General features: G+C 41.1%; 1 protein-coding gene across 2 annotated transcripts in view; it reads right to left on the bottom strand.

Annotated features, from left to right (window-relative positions):
- SRGAP1 (SLIT-ROBO Rho GTPase activating protein 1) overlaps positions 1–22,019 on the bottom strand; it is a 152,899-nt gene that overhangs the window by 70,303 nt on the left and 60,577 nt on the right. For both annotated transcript variants that reach the window (XM_085323847.1, XM_085323848.1), the window contains exons 2-3: positions 8,075–8,270; positions 3,566–3,728 (exon numbers count right to left, since the gene is read on the bottom strand). In XM_085323847.1, coding sequence (XP_085179973.1) covers positions 3,566–3,728; positions 8,075–8,270 — 359 coding nt within the window. The remainder of the gene's footprint in view (positions 1–3,565; positions 3,729–8,074; positions 8,271–22,019) is intronic.

Here is a 22,019-nt window from a genome sequence, read left to right as displayed (position 1 = left end):
GAACTAATCTTTTCATTATCACAATTCAAGCTGGAACTGGACTTGAAAATCCAGCACAGAAAGAGTATCTCTCTGGAAAATGTTGGCCTCAACTCACAGAAGGTTTCATCTGAGGGCCTCTCAGGAAGAGAGAGAAGAAAAGAGAGGGTGTAAAAAGAGCCAAGAAGCTCAGAGTGATGTTGTTATTGTTTGCCTGCATCTCTCTTGCCTGTGAACAATGGGGCGACTCACTCTCTGACACTTTCCCTTTCCTCAACAGGCAGCCAGGGAGTTCAGAACAGAACTGTGAAGATTCAACACAGACAGCAAACAAAGATTTGGTGTAGTTGTCCTTGGACTTGGAAGGGGACGTGAAGCATCTTTGAAGATGCAGAAGCCACTGCTGCCAGACCCAGGATGAGCTAAAACAATGGGTTAATAGAGATGCATAAATAACATTGTTAGGTTAATAAACTGACAGATATGTAATTAATCTCATTACTAAATATGGAAAAGTTTGATTAGACAGTATTTGGAGAGTACTCAGAAAGATATTAAGTGATCCTATATGAATTGCTGTGTCAGATAGAGTACAGATATGTTGCATGGATGGATGGATGTTGTATTCTTGACCATAGACTACGGTAAGGCATCAAGGTTGCACTTATCAATATTTACTTTTGAAATCTTGATATTACTACTGTTCTTATTATTGATAGTTATCACTTAAAAGAGAGAGTACATATTCCATAAAACAGTATGACCAGCATGGTTGCAAAGAACAATACTATTTCAACATCAATATAGAAATATCTATAGGATATGATYTGTCTTCTTTAATGTGAAACCTCTGAACAGTGAACACATCCCATATTCTTTCGTAATGATGAAACCCACTGAGATGGATTAAATTTTCTCTAACATGTTATTCCAAATCCAATCTTTTAAAAACCTAACCTAGGGAAAGTGGCTGAAACTAGTTAAACACTCTATTGGATGTTTACAGTTCTCTAACAAAGCCTAGGCAATTTTCTTTAGTGGGAATACAATTTTCATGGAGGAGAATGTGGATGTTACCTTTCTCACTTTAAGTGCACCTTCTCTGTAGACAGATTGTAGTATATAACACATGCACTTCTGCACCTGATCTCTTTCCATTCCCTGGTGGATGTCCATTAAGCAGTTCTGAGATGGCCTGTAATGTACTTTCTCATCTTGCTCATTCACATCTGACAGAAATGATGGTTGAAGCTGCCCATTTGGACTAAACATAGATGCAGGGGGCTTATGTCCTTCATTAATAAAGCAAGACAGCTTGCTAAGAGCTTCACCGCCCACACAGGTCTTAGTTTTCTCCCTGTCCAACTAGCTCATCTCACTCCAAACCACCATTTCCTTTTACCCAGAAGAGAAACTGGAGCTTCATCATCATTCAAGGTATGATCAGATCTGCATCTGGGAACTAACAGCAAGCAGATCACCCCACTAGGACTCTGTAGCAAGCAGTACAGCAAGAATTGTGTGTGTGGGAGCTCAGTGGAAATACCTACATTACGAACACTAGTTGGTGACAGACTCAAGTCCTAAAAACAAGTGTTCAGAATAAATACTGGTAAATAACCACTGCCACATTCATGCCACATGCYTGTAAAGCTCATTTACACCACTTCAAGATGTTGTGCGTCTTCCAGCCACCTTTTCCCTCATGTTATTGGGCCTTGCTCAGAACCCTGCACATAGCCGTTGGCGAGCTAGCTCTCCCATGCTCCAAGCTAACAGCTGCTTGATGTGACATTATCACTCTGTTTGCTAGCAAACTCTGATGAAAGTTAGGATATGGCAGTTTGGGATCTGGACTCCACTAATGTGAGCTTCAAGTTATGCRCAGCAGCACTCCTTCAATTTCCTTTCTCTTCATTCCCCTGTGGAAGGTCCAAGTTATGAATAAAAAAATGCTCTTCTTCAAGAAGCTATGCCAGAATGAGAAAATTTGAAATGTTATATGTTGCTGGACATCATATGGGGAAAAGAAACAATTTTGCCAGGAAGCTGTGAAACTGTGGTTCCTATTAAGGTGCTGACAAAATTATCCACATTTTCCCCTTCTAATATGGAAGCTGCAGCAATCTCCATTAATTAATTATGAATGAATAAAGAGGACATACTTGTCCATGGAAAACTTTATCCAGATATCTTTATACAATGTGTTTGGAGACAAAGGAAGCAAAGCTAGGCTTGCAACATAAACAATCTGAACTAYGCTGCAAGAGGATAGGCTAGTCCAATAATGCATATGCAGTAAAGAAGAGACTTCTGAGATATGACATAATCGACTGAAAAACTAGTCAAATTCAATAATCAAAGATTTCTACTGGTCCGTAASAGTCTGAGAACACAGCATATAGACTGTACTGAAGCATGTTCAAATTGCTTTTCCCATCATCTTTTCACCTTCTATAATAATTTTCCTTATTAGTAAGTTCAGTAGTTTGTGAACTACAGCTTTATCAGACATATATTACGTGAACAAATGATTACTGATTGAGGAACTATGAATTTAAATTCTATTACTGTTAAAGCTTTTCATGTGCAGCAATAGATTTGATTAATGGTTTTACTTCTTTTCTTCCAAGTATAGTCTCTGCACTCCCTAAATGACTCTTGTCCCCACCTCATTGCTATCTGTCTAGCACTGTGGTCAGGTGTATGTGAAAACAGTTCCTTATTCAGAGAGCATTGATCAGGTACCCTTGCAGGAAATGCCATCATTTAGTCAGAGACTTTACATTCTTTAACCTTTATATGTTTGGGACTCATTTCTGTAATAAATATGATGTTTGCCTATAAGCATTCCACTGTGACTGATGGTTTCCCATGTATATTCTATTTTTATTTCAGAACATAACAACTGTAAACATATTACACAGAGATCAAACTAAGGCTCCCTTAGTGTTCTTGCTTAGCCAAAGGGGCTCTCATACCTGTGCTATGAAACACAAAAAAGATGTACACACAAGGACAAACATGTACAGAGACAATGCTTAAATGACCTAATAGAAGCAGCTATGGTACCAAAAATACATATGCACATCCAGTATGGTGAAAGAAAGGAAACACTTATAGGAGAATCAAAGCACATGGCTACCATCTTCATACCAACTCATTACAAGGTGTATTTTCACTTTGGCCTGAATCAGAGTTTCCTCATGACAGAGTTATAAGCAAATACTGTTTCTACAAATAATTTATTAATACAACATTACTATTTTTGGAGTCCTAGGTTAAAACTGTTTCTTTTCTGCTTGGGTAGACAAAAATCCTTTTAAGAGAATAGGATTTTTTCCTTGTCTCTTGGAAATTTGCCATTCAACTCTTAAGGTCACCACCATATTCAGCAGATTGCCAAGCATTTCAGCACTACRGGTTTGCTCCATGAGAATAGTCATGAAGGATTTATAAGTTTGCTAGAACAGATTTTATGCTACGTATTCTGAAAATCTTCCCTTCAATTGCTACTTGTTAAGACAGTTTGGTCTCCCTCATGCACATTACAGGCCCCACTGGAGGTCTGCAGGGCAGGCAATACCTTCTTGAACATCCTGGTGGAGTCCTCACTTATCTGCATGAAGCGCATGATCACGTTGTTCAGGTAGATATCACTCAATGTTGCGTGGTCTTTGCTTTCCCTTCTCACTTGGTTCAGGAGTAAGTACCAGCAATTCACTGGCGATAAGAGATTCTGATCTTTCCTAAGGAGAAGAGAAACATATATGTTACATATATAAATGAAAAAGTTACATAATTAATACAAACAGCCCCTGATATTTACACCCATAACTCGTCACATAAAAGTAGGAGCCCAAAGCTTACATTTAAATTACCAAACTACTGAATTTTGTAAAAAAAGGCATTAGACAAATCTGTCAGAACARATAGTGAAAGTCAAATGAATGGCCTGCTACTACACACCCTGGAAGTCAAGTCTTCTTGCCTTTACTCCTGCAAACAGTCATAGCAAAATCAATACTCTTACTCCTGTTAACAGAGTATGCTAGATCTGGACTTCTGTTTGTGAACAGCCCATCTATCCATACTTGGGATATCTTAGGTTAGGCAAGCTTCAGATAATGATTTAAGACACATTTTACAAACCCCAGGAGGCACAGCTATAAAAGAGAAAAGGGGTAAGAATTTAGAACATTACAACCTGGCTGACAATATTAAAAAAAATCCTGCCACAAAGCTTACAGTTGCTCACAGATGGACTACATATAAATATTCAAAATCTATAGTAACGCTAATTATTTTTTTTGAAATCAKAAATAAATAAATGCCAGAAGTGCATTTCAAACCCTTCATGATTGTAAAAATTGTAAGTGTGCTTGTTTATCATAAAGCTGTTTCAATATACTGTTTTTTATAACTGCAATAAAATTAAAAGGAAATGTCACAAACATATATATTTTGTGATCAGCATTCATAAATTCTAGGCTAGGTGCTGCCAGACACAGATGGTTCAATTGCAGGACAAAGAAGAGGACTGGACTTTTTCTACAGTGGTCCAGTTCTGCATTTCCTTTGTAGACTTTCTGGGTTGTAGGCCATTCTAAATGTTTAATATTGCAGCACAGTGAAATCATAAACAACTTATCTTCTGCACAGAGCAAAATAAAAATACATACAGTTTAACAACTGCTTCACAGCAAAAACTTATTTATAAAATTTGCCTTATAATTTTATTGAAATTTTAAGTTCATGCTTTCCTTGGAACTATGTGATCTAGAAACTTGCTGCTCTTTCCTGTTTTTTGTGCACATATTCTCATATAGTCGTAAGGATAGGATCATGCAAGCGGGAACAGATTAGCCAGAGGCAGCAACSAATTGAGGGAGAAACGCCTTCAGCCCTTGTAAACCATTTTAATAATTAACTATTCTCACTGTTTAAAATTTGTCCTTTAATTCCTCATCTGATTGTTTAGCTTTAGCTTTCCCCCCACTATCAAAGCAACAATGAATGATTAACAGACAAAAGCCTTTTCTTATTCATTCAATGATATGTTGGTTTGCTGTGAATTCAGAAGTGAGTTAATGAAACTTCCTCATTTTGTATGACAGGGCATATCTTAACAGAGTTACTCACATCAATGCCCTTCAGGGTCTAATCACTCAGGTTAGCCTCTGGGAGCATCCCTGAAGAGCCATGCCTGTATACTTGCTCCTTACTGTTTCTGCATGTCCAAAACCCAGTCCTACTGAATTATTTACCAGCTAGTGCCATTAAGACTGGGAGAAACTTTATCTGCTGTGGGGGGAATGACAGGAACAGCATGGGGGACCACAAGTTTAATTGACTTTTGCTATAACCTCTTCTCAAAATAATCAGGTAATTGCACAACAAAGCCAAAGGCAAGGGTCCAATCCTGACCCCTACGCACACATGCTAGCCTGGATTTAACACTCCTTTAAAAACAAGTAAAGATTGTATGCATCAGGCAAAAAGACAAGCTTGACATCCACAAATCCATGGGTCGTGATGGGATGCACCCACGGGTACTGAGGGAGCTGGCGGATGTTGTTGCCAGCCCGCTCTCCATCAYCTTTGAAAGGTCCTGGAGAACTGGAGAGGTGCCTGAGGACTGGAAGAAAGCCAATGTCACCCYAGTCTTCAAAAAGGGCAAGAAGGAGGACCCAGGAAASTAKAGGCYRGTCAGCCTCACCTCCATCCCTGGAAAGGTGATAGAACAGCTCCTTCTGGATGTCATCTSCAGACATATGGAGGAAAAGAAGGTGATCAGGAGTAGYCAGCATGGATTCACCAAGGGGAAATCCTRCTTAACCAACYTGATAGYCTTCCATGATGGAATGACTGGYTGGGTAGATGAGGGGAGAGTAGYGGACGTTGTGTACCTTGACTTCAGCAAGGCTTTTAACACTGTCTCCCAYGGCATCCTCCTAGAGAAGCTCAGGAAGTGTGGGTTAGACRAGTGGACTGTGAGGTGGATTGAGAACTGGCTGAAAGGCAGAGCTCAGAGGGTCGTCATCAATGGCGTGGAGTCCAGTTGAAGACCTGTGGCTAGTGGCATCCCCCAGGGCTSAGKACTGGGTCCCGTCCTGTTCAACTTCTTCATCAGTGACCTGGGTGAGGGGACAGAGTGCCTCCTCAGCAAGTTTGTGGATGATACCAGACTGGGAGGAGTGGCTGATACACCTGAGGGCTGTGCTGCCATTCAGAGAGACCTGGACAGGCTGGAGAGCTGGGTGGAGAGGAACCTCCTGAGGTTCAACAAGGGCAAGTGCAGAGTTSTSCACCTAGGGAGRAATAACTCGAGGCACCAGGACAAGYTGGGGGCTAACCTTGTGGAGAGCAGCTCTGCAGAGAAGRACGTGGGAGTGCTGGTGGATGACAAGTTGACCATGAGTCAGCAACGTGCCCTTGTGGCCAAGAAAGCCAATGGTCTCCTGGGGTGCACTAGGAAGAGTGTTGCCAGGAGGTGGAGGGAGGTGATCCTGCCCCTCTACTCAGCCCTGGGGAGGCCTCATCTCGAGTCCTGTGTCCATTTCTGGGCTCCCCAGGACAAGAGAGACATGGAGCTCCTGGAGAGGGTGCAGCGTAGGGCTACAAAGGTGATCAGAGGGCTGGAGCATCTGCCCTATGAGGAACGGCTGAGAGAGCAGAGCCTGGTTATCCTGGAGAAGAGAAGACTGAGGGGGGATCTTATCAATGTTTACAAGTACCTGAAGGGAGGGTGTCAAAGGGACGGGGGCAAACTCTTTTCAGTTGTTGTGTGACAGGACAAGAGGCAATGGGCAGAAGTTGAAGCACAGGAAGTTCCACCTGACCATGAGGGGGAATTTCCTCCCTGTGAGAGTGAYGGAGCACTGGCACAGGTTGCCCAGAGAGGCTGTGGAGTCTCCTTCTCTGGAGATCTTCAAGGCCTGCCCGGATGCAACCCTGTCTAACATGCTCTAGGTGACCCCGCTGAGCAGGGATGTTGGACTAGATGATCTCCAGAGGTCTCTTCCAACCTTACTGATTCTATGATTCTATGATTCTTACTGAACTGCAACAAAAGCCTGGGCTCTCTGTGAGGTGGAGACATACCCGCATATTGCATATTTGAAAGAATCACTGAGTCACTTAACTAAATTTTAAGAAACATATATTACACTTTCTGGAACTGTATAAGCTGCATTCAGATTAACCTTCTTTTTACCAAATGTGTTTGGTGAAGACTTCTGTCCTGAAACAGAAGATCTGTCTGTATATTTAGAACATAACACTAAATAGACAGTGGAAAAAAGATACTTATTTTTCAGTTTTACACACACAAAGTTATTGCTTAATACACAATCTAATTGTTTTATACATACATCTAAACATAACAGGAAAATAACCAGACAAGACTATGTCAGCAATTAATGTATTTGAAACATTTTATAAAATGTATTATTCACCCTTTTTGACAGCTACTGACCACCTCTGCTTTGCACAGAAGTTACTATACCATGAAAGGGATGCATTAAATTGTTAGTAAGCATAAAATCTACATGTTCTTTATTTCTAAGAACAAGAGTGATCAAGAAGCAGCAAAAGCTCACATGCAGGAACAAATCAAAATATTTTTTCCATCTCAACAYCTTTTTTACCAATATTGCTGGCCTTTTTTGCAGAGCGAGTGGCCTTTATTTAGACCCTTTCAAATTCTGCCAACTGCAACAGACCACACACAGCTTTCCAGCCAATCTGGGCCTCTGCATCTCTCCTAGATGCTGACTGTATTTTGGGGTGGTTTAAATTCTATTTGATAGGTGAGAGATAATACTTGTTTAGCCTATGTTTTAAGAAACTGAATCCATCTGTCAGAAGTTTCCATGAATAATTGCAGAGGTCCAAATCAACAAAACAGTATTTAGGCACCTAGGTACCTTCAACTGCAATGAAAACTCCCACACTGTTAAGTAGAGGTTAAACATGCCTTTGAACTTGCGCCCTACTTAACAGTACTCAAAAACAGAAGAAGCAAAGTGCCAGGCAGCAGTCCAATTGCACAGCAATGGCTAATGTGGGTGAGCCGGAGGGCAATGTCTCTTACTTGTACTGTTGATGGTCCTTTGTACTTCTTGTTTTTGCCATGAATCTCTCTGCCAGTTTTTCCAGGTTACGGGAATACTCCATCTCTATTTCCGACTTCTTGCGGAAGAAATCCTGCAGATCCTGAAGAAGTTGCACTCTCATTTCAGTCTGCTGCTCCAGGCATTTCTGCTGCTCGATGAGTTGAGCTCGGATCTCTAAAAGGAACAAATGCAACTCAAGTCAGTGAAACTAAATAAGGACTGCGTGTAATCAGTTAAAATTACAAATGCTTTAGAGCACTTCAGCCTCTGCAGCTGTACTAGCTAAATCTGATTTCGGGTCCGGTGGTGGGAGGCAGCAGCGATTGCTCATGGGTCTGTCATGACCTGCTTCCACATCAAGCCAGAGCATCCTTGCCCTGCTGCCTGCTTGTCCCTCACAAGCCACCACAGTGAGAGCACAGGACTCTGTGGGGCTCATATGAAAAGAAGGCCTGCTTCCCACTTCTTCCCCCATCCTCTTCCTTGCCTGCGCCATTAACATAACATCTGGCTCAAAAATTTCTACTTGCATGAGGTCATGTTCAACTGTTTGAGCAGCAGCTCACTCTCCTACCCTGAAAAACAGCAGGCCAAATAAGCACTCTTGGGGTCAGGGTGTCTAAGGACTGCCAGGTGCATCACACTGGTTGACCATCATGTATAACATATAAATAGTTTTGCAATAAACTCTGGAGGCATCATCAACTATCACTGCGCATAGATGAAATTCCACATCTGCCCCATCTCTACCAGAGGGCAAACTGGTGTGTTATACATCTTTTTACCAGTATTTTACAGTGAATTTGGAGGAAAAAGCACACATGTATACCGAGATATCAAAAATTTTGTACAAGTTCCTAGAAACTATGGTATATCTATCAATGTAAAATATGATCAGTCAATTTAGAAGAGAATATACGCTCACAATGATCATCTAGAGTAACACAGAAAAGCCTCCAGATTTCTTACTGCTGTACCGCATACTGTTTGCCATATGTGCAATTACTATGTGGTGGGGACTTTTTTTTGGAACTTTTATTTCTTTAGTGCTAAGCAGATCATCACATTCTGGGAACACTTAGACTAAAAAACATTCCTCTAGTTCTTTCAAGAGACTGGTTCATTAGAGTCTTATTAGCTGCCCATACACATTGCAATAAAAGCACTGTGCTATGGTAAGAGTAAACAGTTTGCAACCATAATATATAAAAATATTTTAAAAACAGTATAACACTATAACAAGGACTTTTGGATTGCAAGACAATACACTAGAAGTGATGTCAATGTAAAGGCAAAATTGTTGTAGATCTTTACTTGATCTTTAATGATGTAACCATGCTGTGGGTAAAGAGACTTTGGAAATCTTAGCTGCCTCATTGCGTTTAAACAATAAAGCATTCTGAAAACCACCACTAACATTATGTGGAACTGCAAACCAATTAGTAGTAATAACATTGCAAAAACTTATTAGACTGCAACCAGAAATGAAGGCATCCTTATTCACCTTAAAAGAGGTATGAAGGCTGAGATCTAGTCTGCTGAGATTTAAACGTGTAAACAAATAAGCTAGGATGAACACAGAAAACTGTTAAGCCAACGTATTTACTGGAGGAGGGAGACACTGCAGTGTTTTCTTCCAGATCTCCTTTGAGCTACCAGCTGCTGTGTTAATCATTAATGAGACCATCCTTTTTCATAGTCTGGGAGGTGAACCAAAAAATTCATGGTTTGGTTTTCATTTCATTTCAAATCAGCCCATTGGAAAAAAAAACATGCCTCCAGCAAGGATGAGCCACTGTAATACAACACTATATCAATGACATTCATGTACACAGAGGAGAAAATCACATTGGAGCTGGAAGGTTATTAACAGAAACAGAAACCCAAGAATGGATTCTTGGATGCTCACTACTTGTAATACTTGTAATCATGGAAAATCCATGCCTATAGGAAACCAGCTGTACAGATTCACTGATAAGAAACAGATATTTGGCATGAAAGCAGGAATTTTGACTAAATCAAAATCCATGTACATTCTCCCTCTATTTTGGTAGTCTCCCATTCCCACTACAGATATTCCTTCCACCAGTGACTRAAAAGCAGCACTCTGCACAGAACTACATTCAGATTATTTTGTAGGTCAGTGGATCTTGCTGCTGTAATTCTTCCTTTTTAGGCAAGCTTTTACCATAGCAACAGGAAAGAGAAAGATCTTAGAAACAGGAATATATGAATAGAGATACAAAAAACAATCAATGAACAGGGAAGRACAGATGTAGTATCGGAAGCTACACTAGCTTTCTGACATTGTGGATTTGTTGTGGACTGTACTAGTTTCCTTCAAACTTGTGCATATAAAAAAAATTGGAGCGTGACCTCTAAATGTTGACAGTGGCTGAAAGTCTCAAAGCCCTGGGAAAGGCGGTATGCTAGTGACTGYGAGGCTGGAGACTTAAGAAAGAAGTTCCATAACTGAGTCTACTACCTCAGTGTCTCAGCAATGAGAGCGAACGTGCTAGCTCCAAAAGATCAGCCCCCAGTTAGGGGAGTAAAAAGGGAGATGTATGTTCCCCTCAGGCCAGCAGGCCAGAGTCTGTTGAAGAGACATGTCAACGCAGTTGTTCTCCTTCTGATCTTTCAAGTCCTTCTGCTCTTGTTCTTTTGAATTTCGCTTTTTTTTCTCTAATAATGTGTAATGCCATATTGGGGAGTTAGCAATGAATAAGACATTAGATCAGCAAATGCTGTTATTTTCACTTTTTGATAAGAGAAAGCTGTGGATAATTATTATTATTACTATTATTTTTAACACTGGCATAACAGCCAGCCAGTCTGAATGGCTGTGTATCACAAATAACTGTCTAAGTACTATTAATTAGTCTAAGTTTTCCATTACTTACTGTTTTGGAAAACTTCATCAGGGCAACACTACCTTCTTTAACCAAACCACATATGCAACTTCCCTAGAGCTACAMAGAGCTATGTGGAATATTGCTGCATTTTATTCAAAGAAATAAATAGCCAAGAGGCTGGGAGGGTGCCAAACTAAAAACTAATAGAGCCCAAACTCTCTATAGATACATAAAACAGGTGCAGCAGGCAACAGAAAGACGACAGTCCTTACTCTATGTTGCTGGCACATTTAAATGCAAAGTTGAACCAATACCAGCTGTAATGGACAACGACATTGTCCTGTGCTGCTCTGTGGGGTGGCTGATGTAAAATAACTGCCAGGATGTTATGTGCCAGGAACAGACATGTTTAAACAGTGGATGTACTAACACTGTCTCCTTCCTTGTATAGCAACCTCGAGTTGTAATCATGGCTTTTCTAGCCAACCACTGGTTCAAAGGGAATCCCATCCATTTACGGTGCTGCTTAAACAGACTGAATTTGTGTCAAGTGAAAAATGCGCTCCCTTTCTCCAAGATTTGCACACGTGACCAAAGCAAGGAAGCAGCTAATGTGACTGTAATTAAACCAACAACCTTGGAGTAGAAGTTTTATTGCTAAAGATTATCATATTAAAAAATATTTCAAACTGATGCCCCGATTGACACCATCTTTAAGAATTACAGTATTAAGTATAAAATCAGATTTTGTTTTTGACAGCCTTCAAGATATCACCTCTACTCTTTATCAGATCTTTCTCTTCCTCTGGCAAGAGGTTAAGTCAGTGCACTAAGAAAAACAAAAGGAGACAAGATTATAGTTGTTCTGAGAGTTAAGCACAGAACAGATGAGGCTGAATTACTGACATCATCCAAATCATAACCAGAAATAAACTTGTCAAGGTTACCTCTTTGTACACAGTATAGTGTTACAGATGATGACTTACATAGCACTGCAGCACTACACAGTATTACACTGGAGAAACGGTGGCTAACTGGTACTAGGCCTGTGCACAAAAAGGTCACAATMTAATGGCATCCATGGCGTGATACACTGCTGCGTGACACAGCTATCACACTGGCTACAGATCAGCAAAAAGCAAAACCTGCCACCTTGCTTCTACAGCCACCAAAAGCATCAGGCTCAACCAAAACCCTGGGGAACCACGGGGAACCTCTTCCGATCTCAGCAGGTGCTCAGCTGGGTATCTCGAAAATACACAGTAYAAAGCAAATTAACTCTCTGGCCCACCCAACGGTGAGACCAACGCCGTATGAGGACTACTGCCTCACCACAGCACTGCTGCTGTAAGATCCATGTCCCTCGCCACGTGGTGCCTGCATAGTCACGCAGTCTCCATCTGCACCACACGGCTGTGCCATGTCTTGTTAGCCCTCAGTTTCTTCCCGATCGTCGTGAACCCTCATTACCAAACTCTCAACTGAAACGACTCTGAACACTTCGTAGTGCAGTTTCATGCCTGCTGCTTCTCATCAGAATGGCTCCAGGAGTTAATGCCAGCCTGCCATCCTTCACTCCCATTTAAGTGGAGTTACCTCTCTGAACAGAAAAGCCCTTGCGTGCCTTTCGGTGTTTGTTCAAAGCTCCTGAAAAGTGTTGTTGCACTGGACACCTCTCCCTGGTCACCTCCAGCTGCTTCAGGACAGGCAGCAGCATCACTGGCCTCCCACCTGCCATCTCACCCTGCCTGGGATGCTTCTATATTTAAGTAATGATTAAAATATACAAACCACGCAGACACATTAATCCAGTAGTATTACTGCATAACAGCACAARCAGCCCCAGGGCCGCATCCTGCTAACAGTTATAAAAGCAAGCAGCTCATCCAAACTACAGGAGAGTACAAATAAGCTTTCACAGGCATATGTTTATTTTTGCAGGTCTTTATCTGCTCAGTAACTTCAGTCAAAGCAGTATCACCTACACATCTTTAAGTACACAGTTCCTAAAAAAAAAAAAAAAAAAAAAAAAAAAAAAAGGTTACTTTTAAAACATTCAAAAATATCTTACCAAAAGCACTGAGGCCACTAGACCTGATATTCCCAAACCATTACAACTCTGTCTTTTTTACTCCTATGAACTATCAAACACACATATACATTGTTCTTACATTTATGATATCCAGATTATATTTACATAGGAAAAGATTCAGACCTTAAATTCAGTTTAGATATCATCTGGTGACTGACATACATTTGAAATTAAGCAGATACTGGAGCATTATTCACCTTGTAGTTCTTCCTGGAAGAACAATCTTGTAAGATTTTCATTCCTGAGTTTCAGCTACTTAGCACAAGACTGTCTTATGTCTGTATCAGTTGCTAGAACCTGGGATGCTACACTGAGGGACCGATCTTTCCTATTTATCCTAGTCTTCTGTCTTCCTGAGAACCTGCTTTTGGCTTCTATTTGAGATGGRCAGAACTCTGGTGTAGCCCAACACAGGTGGCCAACACCTGCAGGCTAGCTGTTGCTAGGACTGCCTGCATCAGTGAAGACATTCCTCATCCCCATCAAAGGCCAGCCAAATAACTTCAATTATACAGCCAGCTCTTCACATYATCTAGATTTTGTGCTTCAAGGAAGTGCTTAGTTCCAGCTCACTAAATGCACCCTCAACAACAACAAAAAAATAGCAGCAGGCCATCCTGGAGAGGGTTCTGGGAGCTCCTCTAAGCATATTTAGTAGTCCCTAACTCCTAGTCATCCCTAGGATCAGGGCTTCTGAACCTTCCTGGGATGCTATCATGTCTCTCAGCAGACAAAAAGATAAATATTATGAGAGGTATTAGACTTGTGGTGGTGGTTCTGGTTCTGCTGTTACTGCTCTAGGAGATATGGAGCTACAGAGCCTAAAGGTGCTGAACAAGCTTTTACTTCTCAGAGCCATGACTAGAAAACTATCAAAGCGTTTCAATGGCAAATCAAGAGGGAAGCTTTGTGTTCAGCAGGACTGGCTTATGCTCTGTTCCAGGTTCTTCCTGACATTTTCTAGGACCGAAGGCACTGCACTTCAACAGCCAGGGAATTCCAACAGCCAGACAGCTGACAAGAGATGCTGGGGTGAGGATCTCACAGGCTGCTAGAGAAATGCCTTTAAATAGATCACTAGCCTCTTCACTCTCTTTAATATGTAAGCAAGCAGTGTGGCTACATACACAGTTTGAAGGTGATAGGCTTTTGAAGACAAGGCTTTTGTGGACTTTCTTCTGTTCCCTTGTGAATTTTACTCTGGACATTCAGTATAAGGCTTATGCATGCCCCCACCTGACAGAGTGAAACCTCCCCAATGCGCACCTCTGCTCTGAATTAATYGTATGGCTACATGCCATTTCCCAGAGAAATCATTTCAGGATTTTTGCTTGTCTGGGTTTTCCTTGGGACATAGTTGAGGCTGCCGGCTGTAATAGGTTGCAGGCTGTAATAGCCTGTGGAAGCGGAAAGGGGAGTGAGAATCATTCTGGTATATTAAAGGCCATACAAACGGAAGAGGTCAAGGAATCTAAAGCCCCTATTGATATATGAGCTTTCTTCCCCTTTCACAAYTGTATATCTTATTCCTTCAAACACTTCAGTATGCTTAAAGCAAAGAAGAGTCTCTCTGGGGACACTAGCGGGAATGCTGGTGTAGACACCATTTTCACAATGAAGACAGTTACGTGCAGGTCCCTTTAATTGTCCTACTGAAGCAATGAAAACAGATAAAGAATGCATTCTCTCTTCAGAGTAACTGCAAACGTAGTTTTACACATTCAAGTGGATATCGCTTTAGTCCTAATTACACCAGGCGCAGCCTCAGCAACACACATACCCACAAGCAGAATCATGTAACTGGGGGATCCTGATGGACAGGATCCAAAAGGGGACTGCATTAAGACACCTTTCACGGACCAGTTCCTGCTGGAATGCAAGGACGTGTTTGGAAGAGCCAAGAAAGCCTCTATATGTAGCTGAAGAAGCTTTTCTTCTTGCTGTTCTTGGATTAACGCCCTCCTGCTATTCACAGCCACAGCTGCTGGTCACTTGGCTGCCTACAGACAGTCTGAATGGAGGGCAGCTTGCCAGCTCACAACTTGGCTGGACACTTCTGCCACAGTGCGACTGCCAAACGACCATGGGTTTCAGCAGGCAATCTGCCTGTGCCACATTTTAAGGGCCATCGCTTCTGCAGGAGCTGCTCCTTTGTGCTGGCAGTTAAGCACTGGCACTACATCCTACCAAAACCTGAGCACAGCATACTCTGTCCCGTTGGTCACTGTCTGGCTGGAGCTCAGACTCCGAGGACAAAAACTTCTACCCCTCAGAGGAGAAAGAGAGACCTTTCTTTTGGTAAACAGCAAAACCCCAGCTCATCTCAGAACAGCACTGACCAGACAGAGGAGAGCAAAGTGCAGGACGTTTTCTCTGTCTCCATGTCTCCCCATGTATCTCTGACGGGGAATAGCCTAGCTCTGATTTCAGCCTCCCACCGTGGGAGCAGATGCTCCCCTGCCGTCCAATTGCCCCACCTCTAGATGTGCAAATCAGCTCTGCAAAACCACAGGCACACAAAAGAAAAGCAAAGAAGCCACATCAAACAAGCCCCAAAACACATGTTCAAAGAACAAAACAAACAAGAAATTATGCCAGTCATGGCAGTCCTGGCAAAGGCCTGTAGCCTCAGGGCGGGGGAAAGAAAGAAAAAGAGAGACAGAGAGACAAGGAGTCCGTGGGCACCTTTGTCAAGCAGACAGGCAGTAGGTGTCTAGAAAACCATTTAGGCCGTCTAAACCATCAAGATCTGTGTAACAACTTATTTTGAGGTTTCCAAAGGGTTTAGACCATGCTGGTTTTTCTTACGTTTATTCTAGATGCCATAAGACTTCCCTCAAAGTTTAAATTTGGGGAACATAAGAAAATAATAATAATAAAAAAACCCAATGTACCCAAATCTTTCTCTTCTTACCAATGAAGTATCTACCAGCAGAATAGAAAAATGCCTCAAAACTCTCTGTGGAATAATTCTTTGCAGCACTGTCTGGAATGCTAGATTTACRAGAGTATTCTACAAGAAAAAACCATACCCATTCCAGGCCACAGATTTCTATACATCTATTATTTAATTTGATTATTATAGACTGCTGTGATTGCTCTAATCAGTAGATGAGATCTATCCTTCTTTCTGCATGCCTTCCACACAGGAAAATTCTTTCTTTACACAGAATAACTCTCTAACTATTCAAACAGAATTCATCTGAGACATGCTGTATGCTGCATTTTCCTGTCACATGCTGTGCTTGCTCTTCAGTGTTTAAATTGTAAATTCTACCTCTTAACTAGTACCTAAGGAAATGTTATTTATTTCAGCTATGGTGCTTCACAAATTCTAATTTGAACAAAAGCAGCTTTAGCATCAACTGGTGTCCAAACTCATGTCTGTCAGCAAATTCATGTCAGCAAAAGATCAAGACTTCTAAGCTAAATTCTGACCTCCAAAAAATCAATAGAGATTTGTTTCTAACTTTATCCCATGCTGGGATTCCTACCCTACTCTTTACCTAAACGTACAAGCAGCTTGTGCTCATCTGATGGACATACTGCTACCAAATGAGGCAGGCTTGTGCTCCTCTGCATCCTTCACGCTGTCCTTTCAGATCATCATGTCCCAGTATGAGAACTTCTGCAGCCAGAACAACTAATTCATGGGGGGTGTGTGTGTGGGGGGGAAGTGTCTTCTGCCAGTTATGCTTCAGAAATATTTTCAGGACAAGGGACAGAAAGGAAGGTGTAGCTAAGACCACTTCTGTCATTATAGACCAGCTTCAATCTCTTTCAAAATCTAACTGAAAGTTGGTAGCTACAACAGATATTATCTCTCTGTAGAAGTCCATGTTAGTGAATGAAATACTAAGTTATATCAGACTTATCAGGAGCATGCCTGAACTCTTTGGAGAGGCTAATTCAAACTCGGCAGAAGTGAACTGATTCCTGCTTTAAACTTGTCACGCAAGACTGGAAATTCTGCCAGCAGTAATTAACAATTCATAACATGATCACTACAAAGTCACTAATTCTGTTTTGATGCCACTTTTTCTCCTTCTGACGCCACTAAAGCACTTTCCTTTTTGTAGATACGCTACACATTTTTGTGTTGACAGTAAAATACAGACGTGCCCTGTGGAGCCAGACAGGCGAGAGAAGCGAGGATGCTGGCACACAGACACGCGTATCAGAAGGCTGGGACCGAGAGATAAACTCAGCCTTGCGGGCTGCGGAGTCTGTTACACGGATCAGCAGAGAAACGGGATGATGTCATTTCCTACGTTCCGGCGTGAACTCACCGTTAGTGTAGAGTGGGGTGATTTTACTGCTCCTAARTTGCTCTATGTGGTTTATAAATTAAATCAGACTATCAAATACCAATTTTGGGATGACAGTCAATTTTGTTGCTCTTTATAGATAAACTACTGGCTAGTTTATTCTCTCTACATGTATGTCATGTGTCTATATGCACTTATTTATATATGTTTAAAAAGCTAATTACCTGTATAATAAAACACAGTATAATATAAACTATCACCGAGCCTTTGCCAGTGTAAGATGACTGCGGAAGTGCAAAGAATTCATGAAACATACCTTACTAAGCTGCTTCCAAACTCCTCTGTTTTGAATAAGGCTTCCAGCATCGGGAGCCCACCTCTGTGGGCGCTCCCGGGCCCAAGGCCCTCAGCGGAGCACCGGATCAGACGGCAAACTGGCCACACAGCCTCTTTGCGCAGCGCCGCGGGGCGCCTCTGAGATCAGCGGTATACCGGGGGGACGGCCGGGTGACAAATGGCGAGAAATGAGGAAGAAAAGGAGCAACAGCTGGTAGTCTTAAAACCGACGGTACGAGGTAAAAACAAGTGCTGGAGGTACTCACATTTACAGACCTTGGGATCACCATCATAAACTTGCTACTAAAATGACTTTCATTAAACAATCTCAATCTTGCCACAGAGTAATTCAGTATAATCTCTTTTCCCAATATATATACATATTTGGTCACTGCTATATTAGTTTTAGCAACTTCTCCATAAGAAGCAGGAAGAAGGATGAAACTGTAATGGAGAGAGAAGCAGCTGTAGTCTTTTTCTTTTCTTTTTTTAATTTGCACTTAGGAGACAGTATTCTGAATTTGCAGGAACTGATGAAGCACTGGGGGATCTTTTATATCTTGTCTGACACTCTTTAATTTTTATCTCAACATGACAGATTTAGGTTCACTTTTTGCACCTCTTTCTTTCTAGCAGCTAGCAATTATTTTAGCATTCTTATTAACTAATTCCTCCTCTAATTAAATTTAGATGGAAAAAAAATCTAAAACTGATTTCAGATTTTTGCAATTGCTCTGACTTTTCACAATAATATCCAAGTGCAGGTTAGGAAAGAAAACTTTAGCCAAAGAAAGTTCTCAGTTACCCTGCAAATAATTCAAAGCAACACCCCCCCTTCAGAACCCTAGTTTTAGAGGCCTTTCCTGCTCCCTACTCCCGCAAGTTGCACAAGTTTATTTTCTTGACATAAGACAAAACGGGACAATGCAAAGAATGTTTKGCATAAATCTGTCTTAGCTGAGATCAAGCAGAGTCAAGCAGTCAACTGCTAGGAAGACTGAAAGGCAATGCAATATTTAAACATTTAGCATATGTCCTTACTATGGGGGGTGTGCACTAAACACAAAACACTTGGTAGCTAGAGCATATGCTTTTAAATGGTTCATCTAAAGTTTCTTCAAAGTGCAGAATATAGTATATAGGCCAGTATGTAGCATTAAAAAAAAAAACAAAAAAATCAGTAGCAGTGTGTTATGATTAGAAGCATAATGAAAACCTAATGTTGTTAATCAGCTTTTCACTGCTGCATGTGGGAAAGCTAAGTTACGCCTCTGACCTTGCTGCGAGGGTGGCCACCCTTGGAGGTCTGCGACGGCGATGATCCCTGCTCCGGGCAGTGGCGTCCACATGGTGACAGACGCTACATCAGCCCTTGCCCGGTGCCCTCCCAAAATCACATCGACCTCCTACAGATCCTTCACCTCAACACAAGTAGAAACTCCCCTAACATACAGATGTGACCACTGTTTTCTTTTACKAAGCTTTGCTACAATAAACTCCTTCATTCTTAATATTTTAGGGGGACAGCTGACAAGTAAGAATGCCTTGAGGCTTCTTCTATAAATTAAATAATGTGAGATTTGCCTTTTCTTGACAAAAAAATAAACTATTCTGAACCTTCAGYCAATCACACAGCTGTTAAAATCAGAATTATGTTGGTAACAGCAGAGCAACAAAAAACACAATAAAAACCAAAGTCACTATCTCTGTATCATCAGATGTGCTGCTCACGGTTTCTTCCGTGTTTTGATTACTATCACTATGATAAGACTCTGGAATTAATAACTATAGAAAATGCCCTCCCTGCGTGCTGTGAAAAGGATTCTTCATGCATGCAACATCTTTAAGAATTCAGTAAAACATTTTTAGTGTGACACAGATGCCACTGCATACCATAAATATGACCAGACATTTGACCCAGCCATGACTTTCAATGACGGCTTTTTAAATCCCAAGGTGAAGTCACAGTCCAGCTAAGGACAAAAGGAAAACCGCAATATGGGCTCTGTGTGCCAAGATTTCACAYATGTGCCTTTCCCACCCAACCTGCCTAACACACAGCAAAATACTTTGACCACTGTTCACTTATCTTTTACACATTTAACTCTGCTCCAATGATTAAGAATGACAGATTTAACATTTCTGTGTTTTTCCCCTACAATGACAACTTTGTATTTTTTTCCTGATGAATTTTATTTTTTTTATTCAAGCCAAATAGCTGTGCCACTGCAATGCCTTTAATGCTGATTTTAAAACGTTATGTCCCAACTCCATGCTGTTTACTCATGTCAGTAAATCTTTCCAGCTGCCAAAGTCCTGTCTCCACTTGCAAACAAAGCAGGGCAAAGACCCCRTCCTGGGCAGCGTGCTGGCATTGCCACAGCTGCTGAAATGGCTGGGGCGCAGCGACCGGGCCACTCACCTGCTAAGTGCCGAGACAAGGCTAGGGTCTGCTGAGCAATTCTGCAACCACGTCATTCCAATATTGCCAAGCACCAGTGGGATATTCTCCAAAATTATATTCCAGTGTCTTGTCTCAATTTTGCATAGCAAATAAAAATGGATTCAAGCCAATACATGATTTAAGAAGCACCACAACCTAGTATTCAGAGAATTAAAAAACTGTTTCATATGCCAAACTTTGAGCAGAAAAAGTGGATATTTTTACTGATTAAAGAAAACAATAACACCTATCATGGTGGAAGAACTTGTGCCTGTGGGAATCCCAGCAACGTAAGATGATAGTGTTGGTTAAATACAACTATCAAACAAGAAGTAATGACTTGTTATATACAGTGAGGTATTTTTATATATCAGTGAATTAATAAGAGGATAGAAATTTTGCCAAGCTTCAAATATATCTGCCTATGTACTGCTCTGATTTGATAAAAGATATAATTTCTAAGTAAGTGAGAAACTAAAGCATCTACCTCAAAGAAAGGTTTTCTGACAAGTCTGAACTCCATTACTCAGAGCTCCGACTTCTACTAAGAGCAGCTGGGAAAAAAATCAAATCCTTTACTGTCAYGGAGAATAGTTTTTGTTCCATCGTCCTGCTATGGGGAAGTATAAATTGGATTGTGGACCACATTTAATTAAATTTAGCCTCAGTTGTTACAGTAGTAGGAGAAGAAAGCCCCCCTGAGGTTCCTGCTAATGGGAATAAAAAAAAAAAAAAAATCAGACTCCACTGTTGGAGACTGTTTGTATGTAACCCCTGCTCGCTCACTCAACAGTAAGATGAAGAATGGTGTCTGCTAATAAGGAATCTTCTGGCTAAAATCATTTGCATATTACCAGCTTCTCTGAAAACATCTTCAATCTGTTAGGAATTAAAACATTCACCCACTTTTTTTTTAAGGAGATGAAAACATCRGAGCTAGCAAAATTTCAAGTTGATGATTTGTATAATTCAGTATCTGTATTCTCTTCCAGCAATAACTCACTAGTTTAAGTCTATTGTGCAAATTGTCTCTTTTCAAGAGACATATGGATGGTTATGGTTTCCAGCAGGGTCCTAATGACTGCTCTGCGGAAGCAAAGGCACCAAGAACAGCTGTAGTAAACAGATGTTTTCCACTTAGGACACTTTCAGTAAAAGGCCAAGGGAAGAATCCTTAATGTGCTACTTAGTCCAGGATCCCTTCATAAGAAAGAAAGTTAAAAAAACCCCTATTATTGACTATGTTATTAGGCTGGTTTAACTTAAAAGTGCACATTTTGGTAGCAAAATCCTTGCTAGGGTGAATAAAGTAGAAGGCAATCCAAATACTGCAAGYTGCAATAGGCAGGGGAGCAACAACATCTCCTAGGCCCTTTTTGTACCTAAACTATAATTGAACCTGAACCACTGAATTTTCGTATGTATAAACTGTCAGCTTTGAGAAGGAAAGAAAAAAAMCAGCAGCCACTGCAGCTGGATGGTAGTAAACTGGTAACCTGCAAAAAGACAGTTGTTTGTTATCTGGGGAGAAATTGCAATTTGACAGTTTGTAGAAAGCTGCACAGATCTCAGAGAAGAAATCAAAGCAGGAGATCTAAGACTGAGAAATCTCTTTGTCATCCTCCAAACAAGAGCAAAAAATTAGGGGAAAATTTGTAAAGAAGAAACACAGTAAACCTGGATACCAACTGGGAAAAAAAGCCAGGGTACTTGGAAAGGGCACACTAGATATGCCAGCAAATGATGAGTCTCAGAGGCTTCTGACAATTTGCCAAAGGAGTCTTTATCCTCCGTTAAGGACGATAAGAATACTCARGAGAAGCTAAATGATTTCTTGGTACCTGTCTTCACAACAGTGCTATTTCCCAATTGTTTACCTTAGGCTTGGTCTTTTTGTGGAAAGAAGATGAGCTAGTATCAGTCAGAAGTGCT

This window comes from Rhea americana, unplaced genomic scaffold, assembly GCF_003343005.1.
Source record: "Rhea americana isolate MKP2758 unplaced genomic scaffold, rheAme1 scaffold_88, whole genome shotgun sequence".
NCBI classification, from domain to species: domain Eukaryota; kingdom Metazoa; phylum Chordata; class Aves; order Rheiformes; family Rheidae; genus Rhea; species Rhea americana.
Note: the sequence above shows the minus strand (reverse complement) of the source record. Positions and strands in the feature narration are given on the sequence as shown.